Here is a 20,378-nt window from a genome sequence, read left to right as displayed (position 1 = left end):
AACAGAAACGAACTTCTTAAAATCAACACCCAAGAAACAAATAATCCAAATTAAAGATGCACAGAAGACATTAACAGGCATTTCTCCAAAGAAGACATCCAGATGACCAACAGACTCATGAAAAGATACTCTTCATCACTTGCCATCAGGGAAATGCGAATCAAAACTACAATGAGTTATATCACCTCACACCTGTCAAAATGGCTAAGATCAACACCACAAGAAACAACAGGTGTTGGCAAAAATGTAGAGAAAAAACAACCCTCTTGCACTGTTCGTGGGAATGCACACTGTGCAGCCACTGTGGAAGACAGTATGGGGTTTCCTCAAAAAGTTAAAAATAGAACTACCCTATGATCCAGCAATGGCACTACAAGGTATTTACCCAAAAGATATGAAAACACCAATTCAGAAGGATGTATGCACCCCTATGTTTATTGCAACATTATTTACAATAGCCAAGATGTGGAAGCCCCCCAAGTGTCCATTGATTGAAGAATAGATAAAGAAGGTGTGGGGTGTGTGTGTGTGTGTATAGATATAGTATATACATATATATGTGTATATATAGTATATATATAGTATACGTGTATTCATACATACAATACACATATACACAATGAAGTAATATTCAGCCATAAAAAAAGAATTAGCTCTTGCCATTTGCAACAACATGGATGAAACTAGGGGGTATGATGCTAAGCAAAATAAGGCTGTTAGAGAAAGAAAAGTACCATATGATTTCAGTCATGTGTGGAATTTAAGAAACAAAACAAATGAGTAAAGGGGAGAAAAAGAGACGCGCACACCAGGAAACAGACTCTTAACGTAGAGAACAAACTGAGGGTCACCAGAGGGGAGGTGTGGTGTGGGGAGGGGGGAGGGCAAAATAGGTGTTGGGGTTTAAGGAGGACACTTGTCCTGAGGAGGACGAGACCATGTATGGAACTGTTCAATCACTGTATTGTAAACCTGAAACTAACGTGACACTACATGGTAACTAATTGGAATTGAAATGAAACTTAAAATAATGTTTTTAGAAACGGAAGCTTGCATGCATTTACATGTGGCTCGTATTTCCTATGGGGCAGGCACCTTTCACTATAATCAGTTCATCAGTCCTCACTACAACACTGAAGGTAGTACTGTTCCCACTTATGGTGGTATACACAGAGTCTTAAAATGTGAAACTGGAGTTTAAATCAAGGTCTTTCTAATCCTTTATCCAGTGTTTTGTTTTGTTTTGTTTTGTTTTTTGTTTTTTTTACCAAATTATGATACTTCAATAAAGAAAATAATCTGATTTTCCCTCAGGCATTGAATCCCCAATAGTAGTACCCTGGCATTGCTGTACAACCATATGGACTTTTCAGTCTCTAGAAAGGGAACATGTGCTTCTCAGGGATTACCACTGCTGCAGCAACATAAAGGCTTGTGCTCTTGGCCCCAGGGGCTTCACATGGCCTGTCATGTACTTGAAAGAAGAATTCTCTTAAGAAATTGCTTCACTGGGACACCTGGGTGGTTCAGTTGTTTAAGTGTCTGCCTTCGCTCAAGTCATGATCCCAGGGTCTTGGGATTGAGTCCCTCATGGGGCTCCCTGCTCTGTGAGGAGCCTGCTTCTCCCTCTCCCTCTGCCCTGTTCATGCTCTCTCTCTTTCTCTCTCACTCTCTCTCAAATAAGTAAATTAAAAAACATTTTTTTTAAAGAAATTGCTTCATTTCTAAGGGCTAATAATATAGAGGAAATGTAGATTGTTTCATCTTGATGAAAATGTACTATGAGAAGATAGAAATCAACTTTAGGAGCTTACCAAGTGACTACAATAAACAAATGTTTTATTTAAAAAATTTTTTTCTCGGGACACCTGGGTGGCTCAGTCAGTTAAGCATCTGCCTTTGGCTCAGGTCATGATCCCAGGGTCCTGGGGTCGAGTCCTGCATCGGGCTCTTTGCTCTGCTGGGGAGCCTGCTTCTTCCTCTGCCTGCTGCTCTCCCTGCTTGTGCTCTCTCTCCTCCCAACAAATATATAAATAAAATTTTAAAAAAATTTTTTTCTCCAGTAAAAATAATGACTTGATGAACCAGAACAAAGAAGAAGGGAGAATTTCATTTTATATAATTTTTAAATAGGGGACTGTGAGTGATTTTTATCTTTCCTACAATATTGGTTCATATTTTTCATATTACAAAATGAAGCCAGGCTGGCAGAAAATATTTGCAAAAGACACATCCAAAAAAGGACCATTATCCCAAATATACAAAGAACTTCTAAAGCTTAAGAATTAAAAAAAAAACCAACCTGATTTTTAAAAATGGACAAAAGAGCTTAATACATACTTCACCAAAGAGGATATACAGTTGACAAACAAACATGAAGAGATGCTCGCATCATATGTCATCATCAGGGAAATGCAAATGGAAACAGTGAGGTAACACTGTGCTCCTATTAGAATGGCCAAAACCTAGAACACTGACAATATCCAGTCTGGGTGAATATGTGAGCCATAGAAGGATTAAATCTTGATAGCGGGAATGCAAAATGGTACAGATACTTTGGGAGATAGTTTGGTGGTTTCTTATCAAACTATACCTATTTTTACTGTGTGATCCAGCGTCCGTGCCCCTTGATCTTTACCCAAAGGAAATGGAATTGTAAGTCCACACACAAAGTTGTACATAGATGCTTATAGCGCTTCATTCACGATTGCTAAAATCTGGGAGCATCCAGGACCTCCTTCAGTAAGTGAATGGATAAATAAACTGTGGTGCATCCAGACCATGTAAAATTATGTAGGTCTAAAAAGAAATGAGTTTTCAAGCCATAAAAAGACATGGAAAAAAACTTCCTAAATGCAGCTTACTGAGTGAAAGAAGCCAGTCTGAAAATGGTACATACTATATGATTTCCAATGATGTAACATTCTGGAAAAGGCAAACCTATGGAGATAGTAGAAAGATAGGTGGTTGCCAGTGGTTGGGAGATGGGGAGGGATGAATAGGCAAAACAAAGAGAATTTTTAAGGTGTGAAAGTAGTCTTACTATACCCTGATAAAGGGGATAAAGGGCACAGGTCATTATACCTTTGTCAAAACCCATAGAACGGAGAAAATGAAGAGTGAACCCTAAGGTAAACTATGGTCTCTAGGTGATGATGATGTGTTGATGTAGGTTTATCAGTTCTAACAAATGTCCTATTGTGGTAGGGGATGGCGGTCAGGGGAGAGGCAGAATGCATGTATGGGGTAGAGAGTATGTGGGGGAAATCTCTGTACTTCTCAATTTTGCTATGAACTTAAAACTCCTCTAAAAAAAATAAAGTCTTTAAAAATACATGCATACATACATACATACATACATACTGTTCTTCTTGCTTAAAAAATGATGAAGGAAATGAGTTTAGTAATTCAAGGATACTTCATGAGATCCCATTTGTGTAAAAAAATTCAAATAAAAGTTATTTATCATAAGTAATAAAGGCATTTGAGAAGTTCCACATTAGATGTGACATGTAGAATATTGACCTAGAAGTATATGTTGTTTTATAGTCTCAAGGGAAAAAAAAATCTATGATGGAGGATTTGATTTTTTTATTTTGATTTGATTTGATTTTTTTATTTGATTTTAAGTAACATAGAGTCATTATAGAGGAAAGTATTTTTTCCTATTTTTCATTTATTTTTATTTAACTGCTTCTAAATTAAGCTGGTATTTTAGAATGAATAAACTTTTTTTGTTTTTAATATCCTCACCGAAGTTGAAATTTAACATGAATGTATCTTTAAAGGTTTTAACAAATAGCTAAGGTAAAAATGTTCCTTTCTTATCACGTATTTGTGTAACACTAGCCCAGTCGAGAAAATGAACAATGGCATATGGCTGTTTAATTATAAACAGTACAGCATAATCTTAATTTTTCGTAAGTTCAGTGACCTTCTCATAAGATACTTGGCAAATGCAAAAAAAAAAAAAATTCTGGGGTTTCCTAATAATTACCGACAGAATAAATTTGAACAAATAAATGTGGAAATTAAACAGTACTATTAAAATATGTTTACCCTTCCCCTAAGTTATACGTGTACACTAGGTCCTATAAACATCTGGAAACTTAGTCTCTCTGGTCCCCTTGGGTGGACTCTGACTTCCGAAGGTTCATGTTCATCATGATTTAAATCTTGGAACTGTATCCAAGAGGAAGCTTAACAATAGTGATTGTTTATTTTGTAGGTTTTAAAGAAGCTAGAGTGCCGAGAAGACCTTTGAAGTGTGAAGAGATTTCCTGTAATTGAAACCAAAATGTCATTCATAGATCCGTATCAGCACATCATAGTAAGTCATTTACTGTTTATATATCCTTGCTGGGAGGGAGGCCGATATACATCTGTGCATGAGCTTTGCTGGCATTGGCTAATAAAGTACAACTCTAAAGGACAAATCCACAACAGAGGTACTTGCAAGGGGAAAAAAAGGTACCAAAACATGTGTAACATTACAGAACTTTCACAGAACAGTAAGAAATGTAGTTACCACTTAGCAGTTATCAGTCTGGGTAAGTTCTGCCCTTCACAGGCATTGGTGGAGAGGAGACAAAAGAATTGTTGAATTGAAGGCTATTATTTGGGTATGCACTGGCAGGGTAAAGCATTCTGTAACTTTCCCTTCTGTGTGCTTAAACCAATTCTTCTATAGGCAGTTAGTTTAGTAAAGAGTAATTTCAAATTTTAGTATGTATTCTTCCAAACTCAGTTGGAAGCATACACCCTCTCTTCTGATCCAAAAAATACCCCAGGGATCTCTTTGCTAAATTCAACACTTGAGATCTGGTTAGGTTTATATGGACTAGAAATAGTTTTTATGGACATTAAGGAATAATCCAGAGCCTTATTGTTAGTTTGAATGAAGCACTTGTTCTCTTACCTTACATCCTTCTCTAGCTACCATCCTCTGTCTTTTCCTGCCTGGAGAGCAAGGATTAATGTATTACAAGTGTTTTCTAGTGCCTTCTTCCCCTCCGTTCATAGCTCGAATCATTAAAAACTAGACTCCCCTTTCCCACTTCACAAAAAGCCTCATCAAGGGCCTCTTTTGGTGCTGAATTCAGTGGACTCTTCACTAGCCTCCTCCCCTAACACCCTACCCTGCCCTCGACCACCCCCACTGGTCATTCTTTTCTTAAAACTCTTCTTAATGGGGTGCCTAGGTGGCTCAGTGGATTAAGCATCTGCCTTTAGCTCAGGTCATGATCCCAGAGTCCTGGGATCAAGTCCCACAACAGGCTCCTTGATCAGCAGGGTGCCTACTTCTCCTTCTCCCCCCACCCAACCCCCACTCATGCTCTCTCTCTCTTTCAAATAAATAAAGTCTTAAACAAAAAAAACTCTTCTCAATTTTTCTATGGTTCTATTTCAGATTTCTCTGGTTCCATTTCTTATTTTCTTGCAACTGGTTCCTTCTCAGTTTTCTTTGCAAGCTGCTCTTCCTGTTGGATTCTTGTGTGTTTGTCTTTTTAATCAAGGTATACCATATATAAAGTGGTATAAATCTTAATTGTTTAGCTTGATGGATATTAACCTATGTATTCCTCTCATGAAACCATCATCCAAATAAAAACACACAGCATTAAAAGTAACACAGAAGAGTTGCTCATGTCCTTTCCAGTCAATAAACTCCACAAAGGTAACCAACATTTGACTTCTATGACCGTAGATAAGTGTTGCCTGCTTTTGACCTTCCTATGGATATCTGCATTCCACATTACATCTTATTCATGTTGTTGTAAAGCAGCAGAATTCCACACTTGTACATTGCCCTGTAGTATTATCTGAGTATACTACAAACTCTTGTGCCCTGGTAACTGCCATCTCCTCACTGAATGGCAGAGGCCCCTCTACTGTAAACCAAGTGCCATCTGTGTGTGGCTTGATCTCTGTGCTGTTCTGTTGGCCCATTAGACTTTGTTAAATAATGCCAGTTGTACAAATATCTATCTTAATTTCTCTCTCTCTTTTTAAATGATTTTATTTATTTATTTGTCAGGGGGAGAGTGAGTGAGAGCCCAAGCAGGGAAAGGGGCAGGCAGAAGGATGAAGCAGGTTCCCCGCTGAGCAGGGAGCCTGATGCAGGACTCAACCCCAGGACCCTGGGATCATGACCTGAGCCAAAGGCAGACACTTAACCGACTGAGCCACCTAGGCGTCCCATCTTAATTTCTGTAGCTTTGAAATATATCATATATGGTAGTGTAAAATCCTCCAGCTTTTTCTTCTTCAAGATTATCTTGGCTATTTTCAGTCCCTCTGCATTTCCATATAAGTTTTGCAATCCGTTTGTCACTTTGCACACATAGACCCAAAACTGCTGGAATTTTTATTGGCCCTTAATGATTTTATAGACCAATAAAGGGAGAAATGCTATGATAATGATATTGAATCTTTTTACCCATTAATAACCCATGAATCTAATCCAAAACTAATGTTATTTAGATTATCTTTAATTCTCTCAGGAGTGTGTTGTAGATTTCAGTAAGAAATGTTTTATAGGATTCCCCCCTTACCTGTAGTTTCAGTGATCTGTGGTCAGACTTTATACAGAAGCAGATGATCCTCCTTCTGACATACTATCAGAAGGTCAGTAGTAACCTAACGCTATGTCACTTTCACTTCATCTCCTCACCTACGCATTTTATCATCTCATATCATCACAAGGAGGAAAGTGAGTATAATACAAGATATTTTGAGAGAGAGACCACAATCACGTAACTTTTATTACAGCATATTATTTTAGTTGTTCTCTTTTATTATTAGTTATTGTTGTTAATCACTTTCTCTGTCAAACCTATAAATTAAACTTCATCATAGGTATGTACGTACAGGAAAAAACAATATACGGGGAGTTTGTACTATCCATGGTTTCAGGAACCCATGGTGGCGGGTCCGGGAGGTTGCTTGGAATGTATCCCCTGTGGCGAAAGAGGGATTACTAAATATCTTTTTTTAGATGTATTTCTTGATAGTTGATGTTTTAGTATCATTATTTACAAATTTTATTTTCCAATTAGTTTTTGCATTTATATCAAAATACAACTGATTTTTGTTGATCTAGTAAACTTACTGAATTTCTTTATTAATTTTGATAGTTTGTAGGCTCTTTTGGACTTTTGACTTACACGTTCCTGGTATCTGTGAATAATGCCAATTTTACTTCTTTTTAAATTTTTAAATGTTTATCTTTCGAGCTTTATTAATTGTACACCATCTACTTTAGGTATAGCACATAGGTTTGGGAATGTAACATTTTCATAATTGCTCAATGAAAAGTATGTTCTAACTTTTTCTAACTCAGTCCCTGAATTGAGCTTTGACTCATGGGGTACTGATACATGTGTATATTAATTTTCAAACTTTTGTCTTTGAACTTCATTTCTAATTTAATTCCACTGTGTTCAGAGAACATACTCTTGCATGATTTTTTGTTTTTTGTAAGATGTCTATACATAATTACGGTCTTGCTTATTATCTATTTTGGCAAGTGTTCCATATACAACAATATGTTTCCATTTGCAACTTTTGCTTTATGAATTTTGAAGATATGTTATTAGTGAATATAACTTCTGGATGTATATATTTCTCTGATGTTTTATCATTATAAGTCCTTTTTTATCTCTTTGTTCTAAATTTTACTTTGTCTTTTATTAATTTGACCTCTTCCAGTTTCTTTAATGTATGCATCCTTTTATGTTCAATTTGTATTTTTCCATATATTTAAAGTATAGTTTTGGGAAAAGCATATAATCGGGGGGTCTTGGGTGGCTCAGTTTGTTAAGTGTCTGCCTTCAGATCAGATCATGATCCCAGGGTGCTGGGATCGAGCCCTGCATAGTCTTCTTCTCCTTTTGCCCTTCCCCCTGCTCATGCTTGTGCTCTCCCTCTCTCTCAAATAATTTTAAAAAAACCTTAAAAAAATCAGGGTTTAAAATGAGATATCTTGGGCGCCTGTGTGGCTCAGTTGGTTGAGCAACTGCCTTCAGCTCAGGTCATGATCCCGGACTTCCAGGATCGAGTCCCGCATCGGGCTCCCAGCCCCTTGGGGAGTCTGCTTCTCCCTCTGACCTTCTCCTCTCTCATGCTCTCTCTCACTCATCCTCCCTCAAATAAATAAATAAAATCTTAAAATAAATAAATAAATAAATAAAATGAGATCTCTTTGTTTTCAGAAACAGTATCCTACTTTCCACAATTATGGTTTTCTACAATGAAATTGTAGAACAGTTTAAGCAATGAAATAACTATTTTTTATATTAACAAAGTTTCTATATATTATGTGCAGATTAGTTCTTTTTCATCCCACCAGTAATTCCTATAACTCTCAGAGAATTGAATCAAAAGTGTTCATTCTTAAACTTTAACATGAAATTTGGCCCTGGCAACTGAAAAGGGAGAAGGAAGATAAAGTTAAGATCTATAACCCTGGGCTTAAGGCAAAGAAACCAACAATAATTCTGAATACTAGCATTAGGACTTTCAATTCATTACCTCTAAATCTATTTCAATTATTTATTTTTTTCTGAGCACTTATCGTTATTTATTGAATGACCATTGTGTACCACTCCCTGTGAGTTTTCGATAGGCAGTGGGGATGCAAAAGTGATTCAGACTAAGTCCCTGAGCTGAGCTTATGCCTAGCAGAAAAACCATTTATTTACACACTAACCATAATGTTCAGAAAGGGCTCTGATAAGAGACAATGAGGATTACTTTGGGAATATACAACATGAATAATGAATGATAGGAATCCTGACATTCCTACAGGGAGTGACTTGTAAGCCTGGACCTGAAGGTTTAGCACAAGGGAAGGGAAGAAGGAGAAAATTACTTTTCTCAATTAGAGAAAAGCAAATATGAGGTACTCTGGAGATGAAAGAAGTTCAGGGTGGTTGGAGTGTAATACATTTCAAAGAACATGATTATTTCAAATGCCTTCCCTCTCCTACCTAAATCTGAGCAGGCCTTCTTACTGACCGCTGTGTAGTCCCCACCTGTCTCCTTCAGATGACCTTGTGAGCTGGCCTTTTAGTTTCTACTTTTAACATGGCAGAGTATATTTAAAAATCACACTGCATTCTGGATATTTTAAAACTCATTCCTGTCACCTTTCCTCACAAATTTTAACGACAGCTAAATATTAAGGACCTAGTGATTACCTATGTGGCATCTTAATATGATGAAACCCGCAAACCACATATCTGTATCACGGTTTTCATTACCGTTCCCAGCATCAGAGTGGGACATTTATTCGTATTCCGATTTATAGCACTTTTAAATGAGGATTCCTGCGAGCTTTATAGTTTTCTTCTTCTTGTTCTTTCTGTGTATGTGTGGAAAAGACTGATGTGTACGTCTATGTAAATTATTTTAACAGCCAAACGCGCTAACCGACTGCGCAACAGAGACTTTATGTAAATTATTTTAGTGACAAAATTCCCTGCTCTAGTTTTCACAGAAAGATACTTTTCAAAATATATAAGTGAGCATACTCAGCACAGCACAATTTTAGTAAAAAGGAAAGATGGGGAAGGCTAAGTCAGCTAACTTATAATGAGTGGTGCCAGACAGGCCAACACCGTTTTGGCTGCCTCGAGGCACAGAAGATTGGCCTTATTTTCCCCACACCGGTGATGTAGTGACATGTTGGGGAATCCCGTGGGCTGATACAGCAGTTCACAGCCAGCAAGTTCTCTTGCTTTCCACAGGGCTGGCTTGTAAGACCTGGTAGAAAATGGAGCAATATGTGTATGGCAGAATTCGGTGTCCATGTTTAAGAGTCCTCGTGAGGTACTTTCTAACCTGAAGGATGTTTGTGTCTCCAGAATTTACTAAAATTCTTTTGGACCAATTTTACAAGGATAGGTCAAGAATAAATTATTTGTAAAAATTTCCATCTTTTTACTCTGAAAATGAGTCACTTCCCTGGAGTAAAAAAGAATCCACACCTCTTCTCACTGCCTGTTAGCAGAAGAGGGCCCCTGTCTCACATCCACAGAACCCAAGGTTGTCTTCACATTAGGCTCAGTCAACTGCATGGGTAAGCCAGCGTGACTGCCTGCTAGAACACAGGGATCTTTGAAAACCGTCATCGAGGAGTGACTGGAAATTTTGCCAGGAAAGTAGAAAGCTATTATTCTAGATGATTATGGTAACATGGTGGCAGGGGGTGGAGGGGATGGGGCAACACAGGGTAAGGAATCAAAGAGCTAGTTTTCGGGTGGTAGTTCCCGTCTTCAAGTACGTGCTCCTGAGCATCGAAACTGAGTTTTAGCTGCTTCGTGTGGAAAAACAGGGTATGAATGGTACCCGCTGTGTCTGCTCCCCAAGGCTTGTATAAATAATAAATTGCTGTGTGTATAAAAGTATTCTCCAGACACAGTCAGGAAAGGTACTTCCAGCCAAGGGACATCAGAAGGTGAGATGCTGCTACTAGAAATAAAAAAAAAGAAAAGAAAAGAAATAAAAAATATCAAGGTGGCAAAATGCCACCTGGCAAAGCCGAGTGCTGTGCAAAACTGACAAGGAGTTTTATGGCAAATAGCACATTTGTTGTTGCTGTTTTTCTAGAAAAGTGAAAAAGAGGGTGGTTAGTGATCTTCTAATCTTTCCCAGATCCAAGTCATTCCTTAGGGTTCAGTCTGTGGAATTTTTAACTTAAAATAGGAATGGTTTACGAGAGTAACCCTTAGAGGGCTCACAATCTCAAGGCTGCTCATTCTCAGCCTCCTCCTCTCTTAACCAGCACAAATGCTGCTTACCACTCTAGTTTTTGGTGAACTCTTTGATTTTCTATCTCTTTCCTGGTAGTTAAGGCCTTTCCATCCTGTTAGTTCTTGGTTACTCTGTTAGTCTGTGTTCTCCAGAGAAACAGAATCAATAGGCAGTAGAGAGGTAGGCACATAGATAGATAGAGTTTTAATTTAGCTTATAAATAACCAGAAATTTATTGCTCAGAGTTCTGGAGGCTGGAAAGTCCAAGATAAAGGCACCAGCATGGTTGCATATGGCAAGGGCCCTGTTTCCTGGTTTGTAGCCATTCTGTCCTCACGAGGTAGAAGAGGCAAGGACTCTGTCTAGATTCTCTTCTATAAAGGCACGAATCCATTCGTGGGGGTTCCTTACACTTCCCAAAGGTCTCATTTCATAATCTTTGAGGGGTTAGGATGCCAACATATGAATTTGGTGGCGGGGGGCGGGGAGGGAGACACAAACACTCAGATCATAGCAGTTAGATCTAGACACAGAGACTTACTTTGAAGAATTTTCTCATGTGGTTATGGAGGCTGTGAAGTCACACATTCTGCCATCTGTAGGATGGAGAGCCAGGAAAGATGAGGGTATGATTCAGTCTACTTCTGGTGGCTTAGGAACCCAGGGAGCTAATGGTATAAAGAGCAATCCAAGGTCAGGAGAAGATGACATGAGGGGTTTCAGCTCAAGCAGTAAGACTGGAAGAAAAGGGGCAAATACTTCCTTTTGTTCTATTCAGGCCCTCAACAGATTTGGTGATGCCAGCCCACACTGGGGAAGGTAACCTACTTTCCTGAGTCCCTGATTCAAACGATAATCTCATTTGGAAAGACCCTCACATATACACCCAGGACTAGTGTTTTATCTGAGTACCCTAGGGTCAGTCACAGTTAGTCTTTCAAAAATCTTTACTTATTTTGTAAAACCTTATTCAGTTTTTAGTTATTTTCTGTGAGAAGTGTATGTGGGAAGTGTCTTACAATTGTTTAACCTACCATTACTACAGGTGGAGTTCCCCCATTGTGTTTACTCTAGATCAGTAGTGCCTCTAGATAATCCCCAGAAGATTGATTTTAAAAAGTTTCATCTTGAAAGATTTCCACAGATGGTAAAATTATCCCCAGACTTACTTGACATTCAGTATTGATCTGTGTGAAATTCTAATGTTGGAGTCTGGGTTGGTTTCAGGGGACCCTTGACAAATCCCATGTCACTGGTGATATAATTACCATTTTACAGATGTGGCAACCAAGGTAGAAAAACTGAGTTGAAATATCAGGCAATCTGTTATAAATATCCTTCTGACTTATGTCCATGTCTTTTAGTTACGAAGCTCTCATTTACTTCTAATAGCAAAGACGAATTAAGACCAAGAGAAGGTTTTGAAGAAGTCCCTTAAAATAAGGGTAAATTACCCCAAAAGACATCTGTAAAATATGTCTATATTTTTAAGTCTGTTGGATCTACTAGACTTAACATACACATCTGAGGGGGTGCCTGGGTGGCTCAGTGGGTTAAAGCCTCTGCCTTCGGCTCAGGCATGATCCCAGCATCCTGGGATGGAGCCCTGCATCGGGCTCCAGGGAACCTGCTTCCCCCACCCCTGCCTGCCTCTGCCTACTTGTGATCTCTGTCTGTCAAATAAGTAAGTAAAATAAAATATATAAATATATATTTATAAAAAAAAATACACATCTGAAAATCATCATTGCGAAGATATCTTAGATTTGAACAAACACGGCAAACATGACATAGGTCAGTAATTCTAACCTAAATAAATTTTTCACAAAGATTTTATTTATTTATTTGAGAGATCGAGAGAGAGAAAGAGGGAGAGAACATGAGAAGGGAGAAAGTCAGAGGGAGAAGCAGACTCCCCATGTACCTGGGAGCCCGATGCGGGACTCAATCCTGTAACTCCAGGATAATGACCTGAGCCAAAGGTGGTCGCTTAACCAACTGAGCCACCCAAGCGCCCTAAATAAATTAAAAAAAAAAAAAAAAAAAGATTTTATCTACTTATTTGACAGAGAGAGACAGCTAGAGAGGAAACATGAACAGGGGGAGGAGCAAAGGGAGAGGGAGAAGCGGGTTTCCCCCTGAGGAGGGAGCCCGATGTGGGACTCTATCACAGGAACCAGGGATCATGACCTGAGCCGAAGGCAGACGCTTAATGACTGAGCCAGCCAAATGTCCCTAAATAAATATTTCTGCCATCAAAAGCATCTTTAAGAATGTGTGGGGAAAACGTTCAAGTCTGCCTGGTGCTTTATATGTTCTGATGAGGACTTCCAGGAGAATGAAGTACATCTCTATGTCATGGTCCTTAACTGAGCCATAATTACTCCAAGGAGAGTATAGATTTCTTCAAGGGTATTGAAGTAGGGGAAAAGCTGATGTTCAAAAAAATTTTTTTGTGTGTGTGGTACTATGGCTACTCAATTACCATTGGATTAGAATCTACATCTCAGTTAAAATTTAAATGCTAAAAATTTGGGTGACTTGAATTTTGGGTATCTTGATGAAGTTATACTTACTATAAATTTATGGTGAGTATGTCATTAAATGAGTATTTTAGACTAAGGCTGGCACCATCAAATTTCTTTTTTGTACTGCTTTTCGGCAATCTCAGTAATCCTAATAAAAATAGGACTTAAAATCTTTTAACATCACTGAAAATGAACTCTATATTTAATTTTAAAGATATGTACATATTTATTATGATATATATTATTACTGTATTAGATGTATATTTGTTGTATAAGTGGGGAAAGCTTCTTGTTCATGAGAGAGAAGAAACTCAAGTCAGATTTCTGATTATGATTTTCTTTTAATGAAGAAAAATCTAGCTCTGCTAGAGCCAACAAATTCTGTTGACAAATTAGGTGTTTGGGACATGAAGATAATTTATGCATATGGCAGTCCATGACTGAGAATTCTTTTTTTTTTTTTATTAACATATAGTGTATTATTTGTTTTGGGGTACAGGTCTATGACTCATCAGTCTTACACAATTAACAGCACATACCCTCCCCAGTGTCCGTCATTCAGCCACCCCATCCCTCCTACCCACTCCCCTCCAGCAACCCTCAGTTTGTTTCCTGAGATTAAGAGTCTCTTATGGTTTGTCTCCCTGTCTGGTTTCGCCTTGTTTCATTTTTCCCTCCCTTCTCCTATGATCCTCTGTCTTGTTTCTCAAATTTCTCATATCAGTGAGATCATATGATAATTGTCCTTTTCTGATTGCCTTATTTCGCTTAGCATAATACCTTCTAGTTCCCTCCATGTCATTGCAAATGGCAAGATTTCGGGGGTTTTTGATGGCTGCATAATATTCTATTGTAGATATGTACCACATCTTCTTTATCCATTCATCTGTCAATGGACAGCTAGGCTCTTTCCGTAGCTTGGCTATTATGGACTTTGCTGCTATAAACATTGGGGTGCACATGCCCCTTTGGATCACTACATTTATGACTGGGAATTCTTAAATCAAGTTTAGGTAGCATTATAGATTATAAATAGATAAGCTGGCTGCTCATAAAAAAATGTGAGAGAATAATAAAACAGTGACTGTGCTTCTCAAAGTATTAGAATGAAACTCTACACCAGGAAGTGAAACTAAAAACAGGTATCTTATCTAAAAAACTATCCTAAATCCTAGATGACATCAGTGCAGAAATTCTTTTAAAACATTTTCTGAGATCTGTTTGAAATTGCCTGTTGCTGATTGTGATGATCGCAATCTCTGGTTTCAGTAGTGAGATTCTCCAGTCTTTATCACACTAACAGCCTATGGTTTTAGTTTGAATTAAAATTAGGCAATGGCTGTTAAATAGAGAAAGAAAGATATTTGCATGTAGAATCTACCTTCTCTCACATCAGATTTGTTTTATGATCTTTTTTTTTTTTTTTTTTTTTTTTTTTTTTTTTGGTTCTTCCCTGTAGCAGCAGAAAGTAAGGTAATCCAATACCTGTAGGCAAAGCTTAAACCTGTGGCTGAGTCAGGATATCGAGCTTATATTTGACATCTCAATTGAAATATGGCATCTCTTTTTGCCAGCTACCAACAGGGATTGTGCTGAGTCATTAGTTTCCTCCAGAGAACACTGGCTGTGGATTCAGTAATGTCATTTCCTCTGGTACCACCTGGAGACATAACCAAAAGTCTCCCATCCAAGTCGGAAGTTAACCTAGTCCATACTAGTTTGAAGTTTACATGTGATACTGGCCCCACGAAACAAAAGAATTATCAGAAGATATTTGGATAGTTACTGATTGACACTAAACATTTTTCTCCAAGAATTTATACTTCGTTTATAGGTGCTATAATCTTTATAGCTCTAAGAAAGAAATGGGCATCTCCTGAGAATAATTTACAGGTAATCTGAAGATTGGTGATGGTTCCAAAGTTAACTTAAAAAACCAAGAAAGTGGTTGAAGAGTATGCAAGTATTTCATTCATTATAATCAAGACAGAGTTGAGGCTAAGGGAAATAAAAGCAGATTAAAACAGAGCTGAATGGGACGCCTGGGTGGCTCAGTTGGTTAAGCCACTACTTCAGCTCAGGTCATGATCCCAGGGTCCTGGGATGGAGTCCCGCATCTGGCGCCTTGCTCGGCAGGGAGCCTGCTTCTCTCGCTGCCTCTGCTGCCTCTCTGCCTGCTTGTGTGTACTCTCTCTCCCTCTCTGGCAAATAAATAAAATCTTAAAAAAAAAAACAAAAACCAGACCTGAATGATACAGGAAATAACTCAGTTAACAGAGGGACTTCAGATCAATAAGCGATACAATAGACTAGATTATAACTATACCACTTTAATAAATGGAAACAGCCTTTTTCACTATTAAGGTATTGGTAGTTGGTATTATTCTCTGTGTAAGTAAAGGAATGTACAGAGAGTGAAGACTTTGCGGGCAGCAAGAATAGATTCTAATTCAGATTTAACTTTTACTGTCTATGAGATACTGGGAAATTATTTAAGCTCTCAGAATCTCACTTTAGTCACATATAAATCATACCTATTTTATAGGTTGTTGCAAAAATTAAATGAGAATTCGCATCTAGAAGAATGTGTAATATATGGTTCATACTCAATGAATCCTTATAACATCATCTCTCTGTATGTGTTTTTTTTTTTTATAATGTTGAGCTATTTTTTCTTAAGATTTTATTTTAGCCACTCTTTACACCCAAAGTGGGGATTGAACAACCCCCGAGATGGAGTGAGATTCTGAGAGGTTAAATAAACCTGGCATACCTAGGGTAAATCCTACTTGGCTGTAATTTTAATTCCTTTTCTATATTATTGGATTCTATTTGCTATAATTTGTTGAGAATTTCTTCATCTATGCTTATGATAGATATTGGTCTATAGTGTTCTTTATTTTTATTTTTTTCCTTATAAGGTCTCTCTCTGCTTTTTGTTATCAGGGTAATGCTGGCTTCATAAAATGAGCTAGGTACTGTTTCTTCTGCTTCTCTCTTCTGGAAGAGATTGGACAGTATTGGTATAATTTCTTCCTTAAGTGTTTGGTAGAATTTATCAATGAATCCATCCGGGCCTGGTGCTTTCTGTTTTGGAAGGTTAAGTATTGATTCAGTTTCTTTATTCAGATTGTCTGTTTCTACTTGTGTCAGTTTTGGCAGATTATGTCTTTCAAGGAATTGGTCCATTTCATCTAGATTATTAAATTGGGGGCCTAGAGTTGTTCATAGTATTCCTTTATTATTGTTTTGACGTGAACAGAATCTAGAGGGAACGTCCCTCATTTATTTATGATATTTGTAACTTGTGCTATCTTTTTTTCTTGTTTAGCCTAGCTAGAGGCTTATTGATTTTGTTGCCCCTTTTCAAAGAAACAATTTTTAGTGTCATCTATTTTCTCTATTGATTTTCCATTTTTAGTTTTACTCATTCCTGCTCTACTTTTTACCATTTTTCTTCTGCTTACTTTGGATTTAATTTGCTTCTCTTTTTCTGGTAGACTCTTAGATCTTTTAGATCTTTCTTCTTTTCATATATGCATATCATGAAATAATACATGAAATATATGTATGTATGAAATAATATGTATGTCAATATACATATTATTTAATTTCCTTGTAAGCATTACTTTCACTGCATTTCCCCTTAATTTTGCTAAGCTGTAGTTTCATTTTCATTTAGTTCTAGATATTTAAAAGTTTCTCTGGAGCCTCCTTCATTGACATGTGTGTTATTTAATCTCCAAGTACTTGTGATTTTCCAGCCATCATCCTGTTTGGTTTCCGGTTTAATTCTGTTGTGATCAGAGAGGACATGTTGTATGATTGTTCTATGTGATCTTAAGAAGAATGTGCATTCTGGTGCAAAAACAATGAATTCTGCTACGCTGAAAAGAAATTTTAAAAAAAGAAGAAGAATGTGCATTCTGCTCTTGGACAAAGTAGTCCATAGATGTCAATTTTATCTAGTTGACTAAAGGTGCCGTTGAGTTCAGCTTTATTCTTACTAAATGTATGCCTGATTTATTGATTGATTGATTGGTTGATTTCTAAGACTTTATCAGCGAGAGAGAGAGAGCACAAGCAGGAGAGTGGCAGGCAGAGGGAGAAGCAGGTTCCCCACTGAGCAAGGAGCCTGATACGGGACTTGATCCCAGGACTCTGGGATCATGACCTGAGCCAGAGGCAGACACTTAACTGACTGAACCACCTATGCATCCCAGGTCTATCTATTTTTGATAGAGGGGTGTTGAAGTCTCCAACTATGATAGCGGATTTTTTTTTTTTTTTTTTTTTTTTTTTTGGTGGGGACAATGTGTGTGTGATTTTTGGTTGTATAAAGCTGAGTATAGGATAGGTGGGTCTAGGTAGGGAGAGATAGATGGGGGGGTGCTATGTGATCAAGCTTACAGAAATCCCAAAAATATGGAGGTGTGGGGAAACCAGAGATAAGGGAATAAACCCGACCACCCTGCCTAGGCATGTGGGGTGGGTGTCTTTTTTATGATAATCACCTGTGACTAGCAAAGCATAACGAGACCCTAGGTGGAAAGTAGGCCATTGAAGGTATTATGACTAATCCTTGCTCAATGGTGATACCATTAGAGATGTTAAATGGATTTAAGGTCCCTGGTTGGCTTTCTCTAAAAGACCAACCCTAAGGGCCCTCGGTGGTGACCCTATGGGGACCCTTCTCACTCTTGAGAGCTTTTTCTGTATCTTCACTTAACACACATCCATCACTTGACTCATCTCCTTGGTCCACGAGATTCATTCTTAGACTCAGTGAGACGAGAACCTAGCTTGGCCACTTCCATGCAACACGCTTCTTTGTGAGCATTTGTTTCATTTATAATTGATAGTTTTACTTATATGGAGTAAAACTTTAGCTACTCGGAACACCTCTAGACATAGAAGGTATTTCTCTTCAATAATAAACTCAAATGAGAGTTATCTTGAAACATTTCAGAGGTTTCTCTGCCTTTTTAAACAAAGTATGCTCGTCATTAATGTCTTCACCACTTCCTGATGCTGTGTTATAAATCTGAACATAAATTATTCTACTGATAGAGTGAGACCTTCAGAAACTGTGGAGTGCTAACTGTTGATCATCTATCTCACTACTGCTGATGCATATGAATCTATGTTTTTAGAATTTTTTTTCCAGCCTCCTTGATTTTAGACTGTCATTACTCCTTTATCAGTATTGCCAGTATCTTAGCTTTTTAAAATCAATTATGGACTTCTTAATCAGTGAAACAATTCTGCTAAAGTTAGGAAAGATAGGAGTGGCTAATAAATGTGGGCCTCTTCTAAGATTAGACAGGCTTCAGCTTTAGATAAGGACTTCGCAATTTTCAGTTGCTCAGAGAAATTTGTGAGTTCCTGCTTCCTTATTTGGCTTCAGTTGATGGAGTTGTTGGTTACTTTCTAGTGAGGTGAAGTATTTCCTAAAGTCTTCCAGAAAAACTTTTAACGTTGCTGCATATGGTTTATAACAAATGCATTAAAATTAATATCAGTAGTTCTCTGGTTATGGCCTTAGGTCCAAAGGATTTTGAATACTGCTGTGGAAATGTCTTGCAAAAAAAAAAAAAAAAAAGAACCTCACTGAACAGTAACAATAAAAACAAACAATGCAAACATCTTGCTCAGACTTTGCCTCTCTAAGCCCAGGCTTCCTTGTCATTCCGTACAAAGCCTGATTGTCTTCCTAGAAGGCCTGTGGTCCTAATTTACATTTTCCCTCAAGCTTAGTAAACCTGACGGGAAAACTTCCAGTAGTCAAATTGTAGTGAAGCATGGTATAAACTTCTCAATAATTCTGTGGTGGGAGAGAGGAGAGACTCAAATAAGTAACAGCCCTAGGATCAAAGGATGTTTCTGGTATGAATGTTACTTCCCTTCGACCTGAATCTTTTTAACTAGTCTCGAGGAAACAGTGAGGACAGTTTGCTTGGATTCTATGTTCGAAGTTTGTTTTTAATTTACTACTATTTATTTCCAGGTGGAGCACCAGTATTCCCACAAATTCACGGTGGTGGTGTTACGTGCCACCAAAGTGACCAAGGGGGCCTTCGGTGACATGCGTAAGTGTCCTTATTTGCTTTTCTGTTGAAAATGAATAATCGTGGTTCACTCTTTAGTTGCACCATTTCTCTGATAAGCAGGGGCTGGGGGGCTGTCCCTCTTTCAAATGTGGTTATCTTTGTCTAGATCTTTAAATGATAAAATTTTGCTAAGTTCTCTGGTGCTCTGGTCTCTGTGTGAATCGTGTTTTACATTTTTTTTTTTTTTACATTTTTACATTTTACTTTACATTAATTGAGAGTACTTGGAGTCAGACAAAATGACTGTCTCAGGACAAACCGATTTTTGGAATTAAATGCTATTTATTTTGGAAAGAGTGCTGACTCAAGACTTCACGCAAGCTGCCTCTGAGGCAGGGTGCCTACAGGATTAAAAAAAATGCAGTTTCTCTAGTTCTTACGCCTTTGAGTGTGTTTATTATGTGTGGAAATAGCCATAGAAACTGTTGGTAGCACAGCTGGAAGGGACCTGAGCCACACAGCCTGAGGAGGATAATGTTGAATGAGCTTGCTGGCAGTGTCCTTCTCCTGGCTTTGCAAAGCAGTTTTCCTGGTTAATCTCCCTACTCAAATGGCTGGGGGGGTTACCAAAGGGGAAGGGGATCCAAGGAAAGATAAAGATGATGATGATGAATCTGGCAAAGTTTTAAATTATTGTTAAAATGTGGGAATGTGCAGTTAACCCCTCAGAGAGGTTTTGGAGAAAGAAGGGAGGTTGCAGTTAATGGGTCTGGGAAACAGGGACGTCTGCCCTACAGGTACTGGGAGGAAGGGAATTGTGGCAGTGAGAGTGAGAAGTCCCAGGCAGAGCAAACAGCATGTTCAAAAGTGAGAGAAGAGCAGAGAGCTTGTGAGGACCTAGAACAGGTCCAGTGTTGTCAGAGAACAGAGAGCAAAGGGGAAGGGGACGAGCACTACCAGGACAAAGTCCAAGATTGCAATTTCATCAGAAATGCGATGGAGAAAAATTTGATGACATTTGACTCACAAGTCACACGATTGGATC

At 38.1% G+C, this 20,378-nt stretch overlaps 1 protein-coding gene across 1 annotated transcript in view; it reads left to right on the top strand.

The window, feature by feature from the left end:
• Positions 1-20,378, top strand: part of PLA2G4A (phospholipase A2 group IVA) — a 159,598-nt gene that overhangs the window by 30,310 nt on the left and 108,910 nt on the right. The window contains exons 3-4 of the mRNA XM_032862608.1: positions 4,229-4,330; positions 19,291-19,372. Coding sequence (XP_032718499.1) covers positions 4,298-4,330; positions 19,291-19,372 — 115 coding nt within the window. The 5' untranslated portion in view covers positions 4,229-4,297. The remainder of the gene's footprint in view (positions 1-4,228; positions 4,331-19,290; positions 19,373-20,378) is intronic.

Source organism: Lontra canadensis, unplaced genomic scaffold (genome assembly GCF_010015895.1).
Source record: "Lontra canadensis isolate GAN:19392208 unplaced genomic scaffold, GSC_riverotter_1.0 scaffold24, whole genome shotgun sequence".
NCBI classification, from domain to species: domain Eukaryota; kingdom Metazoa; phylum Chordata; class Mammalia; order Carnivora; family Mustelidae; genus Lontra; species Lontra canadensis.
This window is presented reverse-complemented; position numbering and strand designations above follow the sequence as displayed.